Here is a 14,452-nt window from a genome sequence, read left to right as displayed (position 1 = left end):
TGTGTGGATCCTGGTCAGAAGCCCAGTGGTCATTCAGACAAGGAGGGATCAGAAAAGGAAGGGAGAGCCTCTGGGATATTTAGAGGAAGAGAAAATTTAGGGGAACTTCACCTCCTGTGAGGCTCCAGGGAGCAGAGCTAGGGCCCCTGGAAATTTCCAGTGAACCAGATTCAGCTTTATATAAGGAAGAGTGTATCAACAGTCAAGAGTTCATCCCTGGACTTCCCTGGTGGCGCAGTGGTTGAGAGTCCACCTGCCGATGCAGGGGACACGGGTTCGTGCCCTGGTCCGGGAAGATCCCACATGCCGCGGAGCGGCTGGGCCCGTGAGCCATGGCTGCTGAGCCTGCGCGTCTGGAGCCTGTGCTCTGCAACGGGAGAGGTCACAACAGTGAGAGGTCCACGTACCACAAAAAAAAAAAAAAAAAGAGTTCATCCCTGGCGGTCCAGCGACTAGAACTCTACGTTTCCACTGCACAGGGTCTGGGTTCGATTCCTGGTCGGGAAACTAGGATCCCACAGGCTGCAGCCAAAAAAAAAAAAAAGAGTTCAATCATTTCTTTTTTTTTTAATTTATTTATTTATTTATTTATTTGGCTGTACCAGGTCTTAGTTGTGACATGAGCGATCTTAGTTTCTGCCTGCGGGATCTTTAGTTCCAGCATGCAGGCTCTTAGTTGCGGTATGTGGGATCTAGTTCCCTGACCAGGGATCAAACCCAGGCCCCCTACATTGGGAGCTCGGAGTCTTAGCCACTGGACCACCAGGGAAGTCTCCAGGATTCAATCCATTCAACCAAAAATTGAAGACCTCCACTCAAAGTACTCACTAGGCACACAGAGAAGGAGTACATAGATGACTGAGACTCAGTGCCCACCCTTCAGAAGCTCACTGGCTAATAACAGAAGATGACGTGAGGACAGATCGTATACTTCGGCACATTCTGTGATAGCCGTCTCTACAGCCATGCCATCCAATATGGTAGCCACTAACCCCATGTGGCCATGGAGCAATTGAAATGTGGCCAGTCTGAGTTGTGATCTGCTATAAGTATAAAGTACACGCTAGATTTTGAATAGTTAGTATGAAAAAGAATGTGAACTATCTCAAAAATTTTGACCCTGATTACATATATTAGGTTAAATAAATATATTGTTAAAACTAATTTCACCTATTTCTTTTTTAATGTGGCTGCTAGGAAATCTTAAATTACGTATGCTGTTTGCATTGTATTTCTACTGGACAGCACTGCTCTATAGGGTATCATGGAAGCACAGCTGGAATATATGAATCTAAGCTGAGTCTTGAATAAGAATGAGCTAAGCATAGAAAGGTGGGAAGGCGTTACTATCCTGTGGACAATTTAAAACTGGATCCCTGTCTCACACCATGCACAAAGATTAACTGTAGGTGCATTAGAGGTTTAAATGTTTCTGAAAAACAATTCCTGTTTTTGCAGAACCTTTTTTTAAACATTTTTATTTTTTAATTTTTTTTATTGAGTATAGTTGATTTACAATGTTGTGTTAGTTTCTGCTGTACAGCAAAGTAAATCAGTTATACATATACATACACCAATTCTTTTTTAAATTCTTTCCCCATATAGGTCATTACAGAGCACTGAATAGACTTCCCTGTGCTATACAGTAGGTCCTTATTTGTTATCTATTTTATATATGGTAGTGTGTATATATCAATCCCAATCTCCCAATTTATCCCTCGCCCCCTTTCCCCCCTGGTAACCATAAGATTGTTTTCTACATCTGTGACTCTTTTTCTGTTTTGTAAATAAGTTCATTTGTACCACTTTTTTAGATTCCACATATAAGCGATATCATATGATATTTGTCTTTGTCTGACTTACTTCACTCAGTATGACAATCTCTAGGTCCATCCATGTTGCTGCAAATGGCATTATTTCATTCTTTTTTATGGCTGAGTAATAGTCCATTGCATATATGTACCACATCTTCTTTATCCACTCCCCCGTCGATAGACATTTAGGTTGCTTCCATGTCCTGGCTATTGTAAGTAGTGCTGCAATGAATATTGGAATAATAATTATTCTATATATAATTATTATTATTCTTATGTTCAAGTTATGGTTTTCTCTGGATATATGCCCAGGAGTGGGGTTGCTGGCTCATACAGTAGCTCTATTTTTAGTTTTTTAAGGAACCTCCATACTGTTCTCCATAGTAGCTGTACCAGTTTACATTCCCACCAACAGTGCAGGAGGGGGTCCCTGCAGAACCTTTATAATGACTTTTTATTTAAATTATTCACTTATTTTTGAATAGGTATTTCTTAAATATGGTTCAAAACTCAAAAGCAACTAAAGGTATACAGTGAATGACTCCTTTTCACTCTGATCCCCCGTCACCTGATCCCACTCCCTGGAGACGGCTGATGTTAATCTCCTTCATATGTATCCTTTCAGAGATCATTTTAATGGCTTAAACAACAAATGCAAACACAGATACACAACAGGAAAAAATGTAAATATTTTAGAAAAATGTATAGATGGATTTATCTGTGATCTCTCAGTAGGAAAGTTTTTTTAGACAAGACACGAAAAAAAAGCACAAATTATAAAAGATTGATAAATTTGGCACTAAAATCAAAAACTTGTTTTCATGAACAGATACCATAAAACAAAATGAAAAGACAAGCCTCACACTAAGAGAAAATATTTGTAACATAGATAACTGACAAAAAAAGATTACTAACTATAATATAGAAAGAACTACAAATCAATTTTTTAAAAAAAAAAGAAAGAAGAAAACAATGCAACAGAAAAAGAGGCCCAGGTAATTCACAGATGAAGACTCCTGAGTGGCCAATAACTTTATGAAAAGATGTTTTTCACCTGTAATCAGGGGAATGCAGATTAAATACTTTGATAAGTGTATTTCACACTCATCAGATGGGTGAAATCGAAACATCTGACAATACCAAGTATTGGTGAGCATGTGGACGGCCAGGATCCCTTAGGCCCTCCTTATGAGAACCTAAATTGATGCAACCCCTTTGAAGAACAGTCTGGCAACAAATGGCAAGGTTGTGCATAACCTTATGTGGCAGCCCTGGCAGTGAAAGATGGAAAACCCAAACCCACAACTCAGCAATTCCACTCCTAAACATGTGAGCTGAAAAGACTCTGCACACGTGCACAAGGATGTAGCAAGAATGTTACAGCAGCACTGTGTAGTGGCAAAAAAAAAGAAAGAAAGAAAACTCCCTCAATGTCCAGCAATGGGAGATTAGATAAGGGGTGAAAAAAAAAAAAAAAAAAAAGCCTACAGCTATGAGAAATACTAAAGGGAAGCCACTTAACACAGATTCATCGCACAATATAGAGTGATGCCAAGTTGCAGGATGATACATTTGTGGAAGGTTTAAAAACACACAGAATGATACTATTAATATATACCACTCAGGGATTAAAACTCATGCGGTGAAAGTAAAAGAAATGCATGAAAATAATAAAAAAACAAATTCAGGATGATGGTTTTGGGGGCAGGGGAAGGATTGAGGAAGGGAATGTAGGACTATCACTATATTGAGAATATTTTTTAAGCTGGACAGTGGCCCTATACGATTTATTATACCCTTTTGTATGTCCTAATTATTTACAATAACTTATAAAGAAAGAAGATTTCTCTTTCTTCCGAGTAGCGTGAAAGCAGTGTGTCCCACGCCTGCCAAAGGAGAGGGCCTGCACTGGTGCTTTTCAAGGACTAGGCTCCTGCAGGTAGCTCCTCTCCTGCCTAATCAATGTAATCCTTCTCTGAAGGACCATTCCACAGCTTTTAAACAGCATCTGCTACTCCCTTCTTTAAGGACTCTTCCTTTATTGCCGCATCCCCTAAAGCTACCGTCCGTTTCTCCACCCTCCCTCCCAGACATGCGGGGAAGAGCTATTTACTCTTAGCGCCTTTCCGTCCTCACTCTCCAACTTGCTTCTGTGCCCAGTTCTCCTTTGAAATTGCTGTCGCCAAGTTCACGGGTGACGTCTGCGTTGACCACCAAACGGACATCTCTGCCCTCGCCAGCAGACGGCAAACTGTCCCTCCTTGAAACCCTGACTCTCCACACCCTCTCATTTTTCTCGCACCTCAAAAGCCCCATCTTTTCCATCTTCCTTGCTGGCTTCTGCGACACCTTTTTTTCTGTCTCCGTCTACATCTCCTCTTAGGTGATTTCTGCCAGTTCCATAACTTTCAGTGCATCTGTGAGCTCCCAAATATACACTTCCAGCCCAATTTGACATAGCCACATGGATGCCCAGCATGTAAGAGGAACATACAATTCATCATCCAAACACTTCTAAGCACAAAAGCGGGTGCTGTGAATTAAGCTGGAACCACAGACATAACTCGAACCATCCCAGGGAAGACTGGGACATATGGTCACCCTATATTAGTGTGGCATTTCAGTCATGTTCAAAATGGAAATCTCCAATCAAAAAATCTGCCATCCTAAAATCTCCAGTCCTCAAATCTGTCCCTCACTCTGATTCCCATCTCAGTAAAACCCGTTTTTCTCAACACAAAAATCCAGGGATTTGAATGATAAGCCCCACCATCCTTAACCCTTTCGTCTCCCTCATCTGCCGTACAGTCTATGCACAAATTCTATAACGTCTACCTGCAAAATATACCTGAAGTCTGACCACTTTCCTGCATTTCCAGAGCCGGCAGCCTGGGCCGAGCCACCCATGTCTCTTGTCTGCTAACCAGCCTCCCTCCTCCTGCATTTGTGCCTCTAAGTCTGTTCTCCTCACAGAAGCCAAATGAGCCTGCCAGAGCTTACCTCAGACCATGGTGCCCCTCAGTTAAAGCCTTCCACCGGGACTTCCCTGGTGGCACAGTGGTTAAGACTTCATGCTCCCAATGCAGGGGGCCAGGGTTCGATCCCTGGTCAGGGAACTAGATCCCACACGCATGCCGCAACTAAGAGTTCACCTGCTGCAACTAAGGAGCCCGCCTGCCACGACTAAGACCCCGTGCAACTAAACAAATAAATTAAAAAAAAAAAAAAAAAGCCTTCCACAGTGAATGAATAATTTCCATCCCCAACGACACGGATGAATCTCACGAACAGGAGGTTGAATGAAAGAAGCCAGGCACAAGGGAGGACAGACTGCACGATTCCTTTACATAAAGTTCAAAACCAGAAAAAACGAGTCTGTTATCAGAAGCCAGGAGAGTGAGTACTGTTCGTTGATCTGAGTACTGGTTTCACAGGGGTACTTGGTTCGTGAAACAAATTCATTATGCTTAGATACATTTATGACTTGTGTACTTGGCATATTATACTTCAACCCCCAAATTTAACTTGTTTATTGTCTAGACCACTCTACCACCAGATGTAGGCTCTGGGGGGTAGAGGTCTTGTTGGCTTTTTCATCGCTGCAGCCCCAGAACCTGGGGAGCTGCTGGGCACACAGAAAGCACTTGACTAGTATTTACGGGGCGGAGGATGCAGTTAAGGCAGCCAGACCGGCAGCACGGAGAACCCGGGAGGCGACAGCCGTGACCCTCGGGAGTGATGGCTAGATCCAAACTGTGGCTAGAGCCCAAATGGAGAGGAAGAGAGAGCTGAGAAAAACTCAGGAGGTAAATTAAGCTGGTGGGCTTGCTGACTTAACTTTCCAGTTATCGCTTACCTCTCCTAAGATAACAACAACTGTCTTTACAGGGGCCCTAAATCCCTCAGTGGTCTGCCCTCAGTTCCTCTCTGATTCCTTCCTACATCTCCCCCCTCCCCCCTTCCACTCCAGCCCCACGGATCTCCTGATCATCCTGAACCTTTTGAGCAGCTCCCACTCCTCTGCCCAGGACACTCTTCCCCAGGATGTCCCCATAGTACCCACCCTTGCCTCCTTCTAGTCTCTGCTCCAAAAGTCACCTCCTCAGGGAGGCCCTCCTTGCTTTACTTCTGACCAGAGCTCTCACCACCCTCTGACATGCCATGTATTTCACTGTGGATTTACTCCCCATCTCCACACACCGCTGGTCTGTAAGAAGCAAGATCCCATCCTAGGGACTTGCTCTTAACCACCGCACTACAGGGCCGCAGGTGGCTGCTGCCACATGGACACCCTATACTCACAGACAAGGGCTGCCCCCAGCTCTGTGCCAAGGTGCCCCCAATTGCTTCCCCCAAATCCTCAGGCGCTGACAGCCTCCATCTGGAGCCGGTGCTCCCGGCAGCCTGCCCGCCCCCGTCTGGCGGGCGCCAGCTCCAGGCAGAAGGGCTGGCGTGTAATTAGAAACTCCTCAAGCTCCCTAATTGCCAGTTCTTCTCCCAAACCAGGAGGCTGGTGCTATTCTGAGCCGCCTTTGTTGCCGGATGCCTGAGGTCCGTAGAGAGGAACAGGCTGAGAGCAGAGCCAGGCTGGCAAGGGGGTGGCCCTGGGCAGGGCTGGTGAAGTCAGAGGGACGGCACGGTGGAGAAGGGCTGGCAAGTGACCAGAGGCCAAACGTGGCACAGAGAGGGCTGCTGCTCCTGGGGGCCCAGCCCGTGGCCTCCTCCCGCCTTCCTCCAGCCCCCCTGCTCCCACCCACGCCCCAAACAGTGACATCACAGCAGACACGCCCATTCATTCTTTATTCAGGTGGCATAAAAATCACTACAAAAACTTTACAAAAGAGCCTTTGGGAGCTAACGCCCCCCACCCCTCAGCCACTGAGACACCGGGCAGGGGGGACAGAGGGGAGAGGAAAAAAGGGGAGTCCTGGCAGTGTTGGTACCTCCGAGGACCAGCGGGGAGACTGAGGCCACGGGGTGGTCTGGAGGCTGCTGGGCCTTGGGCAGCTCAGGGCAGAGGCTCGACCTCCACCCACATGTTTAATCCCACAACAGTGCTCGGCACCCCCGGGCCACCCCATCTCCCCAGCCAGGTGTCCACTCCTCCCCGGCCCTCCCTCTCTGGTAAACAGGCGTGGAGGCGACCCAGCCAATTTAGGGAATAACCTACCTACCTTCCTGACAAAAATGAATCCACAGCTGCCCTTCCGCCCAAGCCCCAGACGAGGACACCCTCTGAACCCCTTTGGATCAAGGCCCACGGTTCCCCGATGCCTGCCCTCCTCCCAGCGCCGCCCCTCCCCAAACCCCCCAAGAGGAGAAGAGAGACTGGCTCCCCTCCTCCCCTCTGCCAGACCGCGCCCCAGGCCCCCGCCCGCAATCCCACAAAGCTGTTTGGAAAGAGTGACATGAGTTGAGAGGCTGGTCCAAGCAGGGACTCGGGCTGCTGGCGGCCAAGCCCCTCACTTGGGGCTGCTAGGTTGGGGGTAATCCTCCTCCGAGGGGGGCGCAAGTTTTAAGTCAGGGCCGAACGGCTTGTCTCCGCGGGGGAAGCCTTTCTGGTGCTGGAAGAAGTCCCTGTTGTCAGGGGAGTCCTGCTGCTCCTTGAGCTCCGGCTGCGCGCCAGGATTGGGGTTCCTCACGCTGCCCACAAAGAGAGGCAGGCTCGTGCTGTCCTCGAGGATGAAGAAGAGGAAGGGGCGGTTCACGCTGAAGGAGGAGAGGGACATGCGGGACATGGCCGTGCTGGTTGTCGCGGCCGCCTCCACGCCGGCCTCTCTGAGCTCCAGGGTGGACTGATGCTGCACGCTGGACACCACCAGGCTCTGGTCTGAGATCCCGCGCAGGTCCGGGGCCTGGAACAGTTCCTGCAGGCCTGCCCAGGCCAGGAGATGGCTGGTCAGAGCTGCCTTCTGCCCCACACGCTGCATGGACCTGCCTGGGAGGGTGTCTGGCGTCCCGGCCAGGGAGCACCTTGAACCCACAGACTGCCGGTTAACTTCTATTTAACCTGCACGTATCAGCTTAAAGGTTCCTTCCTCCGGGAAGCCTTCCCTGAGCCCCTGCCCCGAAGTCCAGACAGATGCCTTTTCAATAGTTCCCTGGGTGGACTAGAGAGAAGCCCTCTGTCTTATCACTTAACGCTGAATTGTAAGTACCTGATTCCTCCTCTGCCGACCCCCGTGAGACTCAGCTCTTTGTACGTGGTGGGCTCCTCGTGCCTCTCGCAGCAGAGCCAGCGAGGCTCACATGCCACCCCTGGCTCTCCACCCAGGATTCTCTGCGGTGCTCAGTCTTGGGCAGAGCAGGTCCTCATTCCCTTGCCCCACCCCCTGCCCAGGACAGAGAGTCCGAGGGTGCACATCAAACCCTCTCACCTCCCTAAGCCCCAGAAAAGGCCAGGACGCACGTCTAGCTCTGACTCAGGCCTGCCGGCTGGGGGGCTTCCTCCTCACCCACCCTGTCCGGCTGAGCCGGGAGCTGTCCCACGCCCGGCCTCCTTACCCAGCTGGCTGAGGATGGCCACCAGGTCCATTTGGTATTTCAGGTGCAGCTTAGGCAGCTGGACCGTGGTGGGCCTCTCCCGCAGCAAGGGCTGGTGCAGCACGCCCCAGCTCAGGCTAGCCAGCACCTGGGACGCGTTCCACTCGAAACGGGTGGGCACAACGACCACGAAGCTCATGTTGTTCTTAAAGGGGAAATGAGCCACCTACAGACAAGGCAAGGAGACGGCGTGAGGACCAGAGAGCACCCAGGCCGACATGGGGACTGGGCCGGCATCGCTTAGGAGACACTCCATCCTTCACAGGTGTGTGCGGGGTCTCTCTGAGCCTCCGCTTCCTCACCCGTGGAGTAACACTACCTGCACACACTGCCGGCTGACACGTGACGGAAAGAGAGAAGCTTTTAAAGCTTCTGGCCGAGCGTGTGCACGTAGGCGGCGCTCACTCAGTAACTGGTAGTTTTCTCTCTCCTCTTCTGCTACCAGCTAGCCCGTGACTCAGGGTGAGGAACCCCCTGTGTCCGCCTCTCACTTCCATGCGTACAATGGACCAGGTTGCCCTAGCAGAGGAGCCGCTGTCAAGGGTGGTACCCTATCCACTCCTCTCTCCTCCAACTGTGACTTTGCCTGGCTGTGTATCTATACTGTGATTTGGGGTGAGATTTCATGTGAACAGAGTTTCCGCAGCTAAAGAAGTGTGAAAAACACTGGGCTCCGTGGGCCCTGGTGGATGTCACTCCTCGGGCTCCAGGCAGAGCGCCCAGAGGGCAGGACCCCTGTGGCGGGAGGGGGAGTGCCAGTGTCTGGCTACCCGGGCCAGCCCGCAGAGGGCGGGCGAGACAAGAGGAAGACCAAGGAGGGCCAAGGATGGAGACGGAAGGGTGAAGGAAGTGTGGGCAGGACACAGCCTGGCGGGAAGGGGCAGCAGGAATAGAACTGGTGGGGAGGCGAACCAGATGGGCCACGTGTCGGGGGAACCGGAGAGAAGCAGGGACACTGCTCCGAGGGCCTGCCTCACCCACAGCCCCTCTCAGAAGAGGCCTTGTGAAACTAACCAACACTGCGGTCTCAGCCACGGCCGACTGGCCCAGGGATCAGCCGCTTAGGCCAAGGGGACCGTGTTTAGGCTGGAAGCGAGGGAGGCTGCACCTGAGATAGCTTGACACAGCGCTCTCTCTAATCAGAATGTTCCATCAGGATGCTGACAGATCCTCCCTTCCAAGGAGCACCGTGTGAGAGCTCAGGTCGCATCTCCCAGGCTTCAGGGTGCTGAGGCCCTGTGCTGCCCCATGACCCATGGGTCCTTGTAATAAACCCCCATAACCGAAGATCACCTGGGACTCAACTCAGTGTCCCTTCGTCAGAGAAGGTTCCCTGACCCCTCTAGCTAAAATACCTTCCCCCCACTCTCTGAAATTAGCCTGTTGATTTACGTTTGCTCGTGCACTGTGTGTCTTCCCTCCCCAGAGCAGGGATCTTGTTTCCTTGTGCTCCACTAAACCCGCAGTGCCTGGAGCCTCAGTTTCCCTGGATGGGGGTACAGCGAGACCTTCCAGAGCCACCCGCCCCAGCGGCGTGACTGCAAGGAAGGTGCGGCACACCCCTGACCCCTGTGCCTGCCCCACAGGGGCCCATTCTCTTCTCCACCTCCCAGCACCCAAGCCCAGGCTGAGGAGTCAAGGGTGACCTGGATCTCAGGCTGCTCCAGCAGAAACCAGCGCAGCGGGTACGTGCGGGCTTGCATCATGTCCACCGGCACCGTGAACTGCTCGTCCAGGTGGAAAGTGTCTCTCCGCGTGAGATTCGGGTCGAACTTCCTCCTCCAGAAGCCTGAATCCAGCAGAGGGCAGGGGCCATATAGACTGGGACCAAGGTAGATTCTACCCCACCAGTCTCTTCCCCATCCCACCCAGAACCCATTTAAGGGATGAAAGGTGGAGGCTGGAGCACCAGGGGGTGCTGTGCCAGGTGATACACAGGTAATCTGAGGTCTGTTCCCTGGAGTGATTGTAGAACCTGGGCTTGCGTTCTCCCCTGCCCTGCCACGTTCCCAGGAACCTCCCCTGGGTCTTTTAAGACTCGGTTTCCTCCTAGGGAACTCTCTCCACGACAGCCCCATCCAGTTCCTGGGCCTCCGTCCTGCCACACCATTACCTGTCTCCTACCCTCCCGGCCCAGGCCTGGGGAGGAAGAGGGACCCTCAGAAAAAAGCGTGCCTATAGGGCAGGGGTAGGGTCTGCGGGCAGGGAGCCGAGAAGGGGAGAAGCACACCCTGGAAGTGGATGGCATTGAGGAGAAGCAACACTGTGTCATCTGGCAGATCTGAGAGGAAATCCTCAATCTTCCCCTCTGTGGCCTCCTTCACCCATTGGTTGATGTTTGCCAGGTCATCCCTCTTCCTTCCCGTCAGGCTCATGGGCTTTGCACCAAAGAGCTGTTCTGATTGTTCCAAGAAGTCCTTTTTGATGGGAAATCCTGCACAGAAGGGCCCACAGGCTGTTGCCAGCACTTGGGCCCCACAACCACCTGTGCTCCGACTGGCTGCCTGAGTCCACACCCGTCTCCCTCACCCCTGTCCACCCCAGGGCACAACCTAGAGAGTGTCTGCCACCAGCACCTACCTTTCTGCAGGTACATTCTGGCAGCCAATCGGAAAGCCCCAGGGCCCAGGTCCTGGCAGAGGCGGCTGAGCAGGTGGGGGAGGCAGGGCCCTGAGTCCACGTGCAGCACCTGCTGCAGCCTCTGCAGCGTTTGGTTCTGAGCACCTGGAGGGGACACAGCAGCTGTGGTCCTTCCCGCCCCCACTGCCCTCTCCCATCCCTCTTGAATACCTACAGTGCGCATGCCCACGAGACCGCGCTTTCTCCTCCCATATCCTGAACTGGTCTGAGGGACAGGACTCCCAAGTTTGCTTTCAGCTCTGTTGCTGCCAATCTGGGCAACCTCACCCTATGGCCTTCCCTCTCTGGGGAAGGTCCCACAGTGAGACCCTCCAGTCCAACGGAGACGTTGTACCTATCATATTCTTGCACAAAAATCACCAGAAGCACATCCTGGGCCCAATCCCTGGGATTCTCATTCACAGAGACTGGAGTCTGCATTTTTACCAAACATCCAAGTGACCCTGATGGAGGAAGCACCTGCTCGTAAACTCTGGGGTAGGTAATGAGTTCCTACTGGCCTCCCAGCTCTGCTGGTCTGGACAGGTGCTCCCATAGTACCTAGTGCCAGGTGAGACAGTGCCAGGGCCACACTCAGAGGCGACAGGATCAGGTTGGGCCTGGTGGAGTTTTGGGCCACCAGGGAGAAGAGGTCTCTGGTGAAGGCCATCATGGCCTGGGCCAGCCTGCGGGTCTGCTCCGGGTTTGGGGGCCCCTCGCAGTCTCCTGGGGCCTTCTTTGGGGCAGTCTGGCCACCAGGCTCCTGCAGGGACAGATTAGGGGTCAGTGGGGTCAAGGGGTCAGCTCCAGGTTCTGTGTTGAAGATCTCCTTCAAAGCCCCTGTGCTGGGGACAGCAGGGCCTTGTCCCAGTCCAGACATGGGCAATGGCATTCAGGGGACTAGGTCCCTTCCTCTGGTTCATCCCACCCTCTCCCTTCAGGCCTCAGCCTCACTGCCACCCTCAGGCCCTGCCCACTTCCTTGCCCCTGCCGATGGCCCTCCTCCCTCAGGCCCCGCCCACTCTTCCCCAGCCCCACCTGGTTGTACCTGGTTGCCCAACTTGAGGAGGGAAAGTGGGGGTAGCTTCTGCTGGGTCTGCCCACTCATCAGCTGAAGAAAGGAGGAAGCAGATGGAGAGCAACCCTTCCCACAGGTCTCCCCACCCTGCACCAGCCACAGGCGAGGCCCCCTGGGGCCTTCCTCCCTGCCGTGCCTCTCTCTCCCCAGTACCTGCAGGCCCAAGGGCTCCATGGTGCTCACGGGAGAGAACTGTTGAGAAAGGAACGAGGAGAGGCGAGGGAACCCCTAAAGCCAAGACCTCCCTCGACCCTGCCCCCCTCCTCTTTCCCCGGGACCCCTGGCGTCTCCCGTAGCCGCCTCCCCGCCCCACCCAGACCGCGGCCCAGGCTCACCGCTGAGCAGGGGCTTTGCAGGCAGGACAAGCTGAGCACAAGGACAAGCTCAGGCAGCCAGAGCAGCGCCATGTTCCTGTGCGGGATGGGAAGCCTCCGTTCCTTCCTCGCGCCCACACCCGCCGTGGAATCCCACCCTCACGCTCACGGGCAGCCGAAGCCCTGAGCCGTCACCAAGGAGGGGACAGCGACAGCGGCAGCACACACGCCCAAAGCACAGCCCTCTGAGCGGTGAATTGCTTGAACTCCCCCCTGAGTTGCTTTTTCCCCTTTGCGTTTTCTGATTGTTCACTTTTCATGCACTGAAAATGTTTTTGTTCATAGGGGGAAAATATTACCCAAACAAAAACATGTCCCCATTCTTCAAGGCCTGGTGTTGTGAGTCAGACCTGGGTTTGAATCCAGGCTGTGCCTCTTGGCAGAGGCCGTAGGACATCCCCCTTAACCCCTCTGGGCTTTGCCTCATCTTGTAAAATGGTGGCGAAAGTCCCTACCTCTACCCATGTGTATCGCGGAGACCAACCTAAGTCAGTCTTCGTGAGCCCTGACTACACGGCCTGGCACTCAGCAATGGCTGCTGTCAGTCTAGCCCAAGGGCCCTCTTGTGGGAGGCGCCTGCCCTGAAGCCTCCTCCGTACTGAGGCTTCCACCCCGGAGCTCCTATCCAACTGGCTGTCCATCAGCCCACCTTTTCTGGCTGGTCTGCTCTTGCCCACAAGGGTGGACGGGACTGTGGTCTCAGCAGGGGTGGTGGGCTGGGCCAGAGACTGGCCTTGTTGACCCAACAGCAGAGCCCAATGAATGACTCTGGCCAGAGCCACCTTTGGACTTACGGAAAACACAGGACTTGGCCCTCTCTCTGCCCCAGGCTGGCTCCGGGAAGCCAGGCTGGCGGGTGCGGATGGGCAGGTCTTGGTCCGGCCTCGGAGCAGGTCTCACACACACCCATCCCGCCCCCATCTCAAGCATCCTTCTATCACCCCTGGCCCCATCCCCATCCCACACAAGGACCCTTGGCCAGGGCCCTGATCTCCCACCTGGGCTTTTGAATCTTCCTGGCAAGAAAAGGCTTCCAGGCTTTCATTTCCCAGAGGGACTCCCCCCAGAACCTCCACCTTGGTTCCTCATCACCCCAGGAGGCGGAGAAGTGACAGGTCTCCTGAATAAACTCAGCCCAGACCCCCTCGGCAAGGTGGGCAGCTCCAGGCCAAGCCACCCATCTTACCTCGGCAGGCTCCTCGCCGCTGCACACGATGTCCCTCTGGCCCCACTTGGGTGCTCCCCACGCTGTGCCCGGGTTCCAGCCAGCCCGGCTGAGCCCTCCCCTGCCACCAGGACCTTTGCTCTCAGCCAACCCCTGTTCCAATTGCTTTCTCTTCTGGTAAACATTGACCTGCACATCCGGTTAAACATTGATATTAGGACCAAAAACCCCTTTCCCGCCAAGGCATCTAATACTGGGACAGCTACCTGGAACCCCCGTAGATGTGGGTCCCACTTAAGCCCGGAGAAAGGAGGTTCAGGAGACGGTCGATGAGGTTGTCCTCAGCCGGAGGGCAGATCCAGGAAGGACAGGGGCCTTCCAGTGACCCCGTGAAGTGAGAGGTTATCCCTGTCTTAGGCACAGAGAAGCTGTGTGACCTGCCCAAGGACACAGAGCTGGGCTCAGAGTTACATCCAGGTTCCTAGTTCCAATGTCCTTTCCTCTGCCCCATAACTGCCTCCCCCTCCCAAGAGGAGGGAAGCGGAAGCTGCAAGAGATGATGCAGGAACCCAGGATAGGATGCCCATCCTCAACCCTCACATGCCCAGGCTCCTGGTTGGATGCCTCCAGCCTGGATCCAGACGGCAGGGGTGGGGACAGGAAAGATGCGGAGGGACACAGCCTCTCCCAGCACCCTACTTCATCGGGAGCAATACCTCCTTACCCTCCTCAAGGGTGAGGGTTCTGCAAACTGGCCTGGGGCTGCACGAACCAGAAGCCCTGTACCCAGTACCGCCTGAAGAACAGTGATCGGGCTGCCTCCGCACCTCCTCACCCTCTCCTCGCTGTCCCGGAAGCT

General features: G+C 53.3%; 1 protein-coding gene across 2 annotated transcripts; it reads right to left on the bottom strand.

Moving 5' to 3' along the window:
- Window positions 1–7,209: 7,209 nt before the first annotated feature.
- SERPINF2 (serpin family F member 2) lies at window positions 7,210–12,465 on the bottom strand. Of its 2 annotated transcripts, XM_030861848.2 has the most exons (9): window positions 12,390–12,465; window positions 12,208–12,246; window positions 12,025–12,087; window positions 11,538–11,739; window positions 10,938–11,081; window positions 10,588–10,791; window positions 10,004–10,146; window positions 8,319–8,523; window positions 7,210–7,689 (listed from the first exon to the last, which is right to left on the bottom strand). In XM_030861848.2, the coding sequence occupies exons 1-9, from the start codon at window positions 12,459–12,461 to the stop codon at window positions 7,277–7,279; spliced, it is 1,485 nt and encodes a 494-aa protein (XP_030717708.2). In that variant the 5' UTR covers window positions 12,462–12,465; the 3' UTR covers window positions 7,210–7,276. The 2 variants fall into 2 exon arrangements, with proteins under 2 accessions (XP_030717708.2, XP_060146847.1); XM_060290864.1 differs by lacking the exon at window positions 11,538–11,739 and having other exon boundaries at window positions 12,015–12,087; window positions 12,390–12,461.
- Between the last annotated feature and the right edge of the window lie 1,987 nt (window positions 12,466–14,452).

This window comes from Globicephala melas, chromosome 20 (genome assembly GCF_963455315.2).
Source record: "Globicephala melas chromosome 20, mGloMel1.2, whole genome shotgun sequence".
NCBI lineage: Eukaryota > Metazoa > Chordata > Mammalia > Artiodactyla > Delphinidae > Globicephala > Globicephala melas.
Note: the sequence above shows the minus strand (reverse complement) of the source record. Positions and strands in the feature narration are given on the sequence as shown.

What these genes read in the sequence shown, in the direction of transcription:
- SERPINF2 (XM_030861848.2), bottom strand. Translation starts at nt 12,461, where the DNA reads ATGGCGCTGCTCTGGCTGCCTGAGCTTGTCCTTGTGCTCAGCTTGTCC. An exon ending in TCCTCAAGTTGGGCAACCAG is followed by an intron (nt 11,740 to 12,024) that starts GTACAACCAGGT and finishes CTGTCCCTGCAG; the next exon opens with GAGCCTGGTGGCCAGACTGC. An exon ending in GGCCATCCTCAGCCAGCTGG is followed by an intron (nt 7,690 to 8,318) that starts GTAAGGAGGCCG and finishes TGGCCTGGGCAG; the next exon opens with GCCTGCAGGAACTGTTCCAG.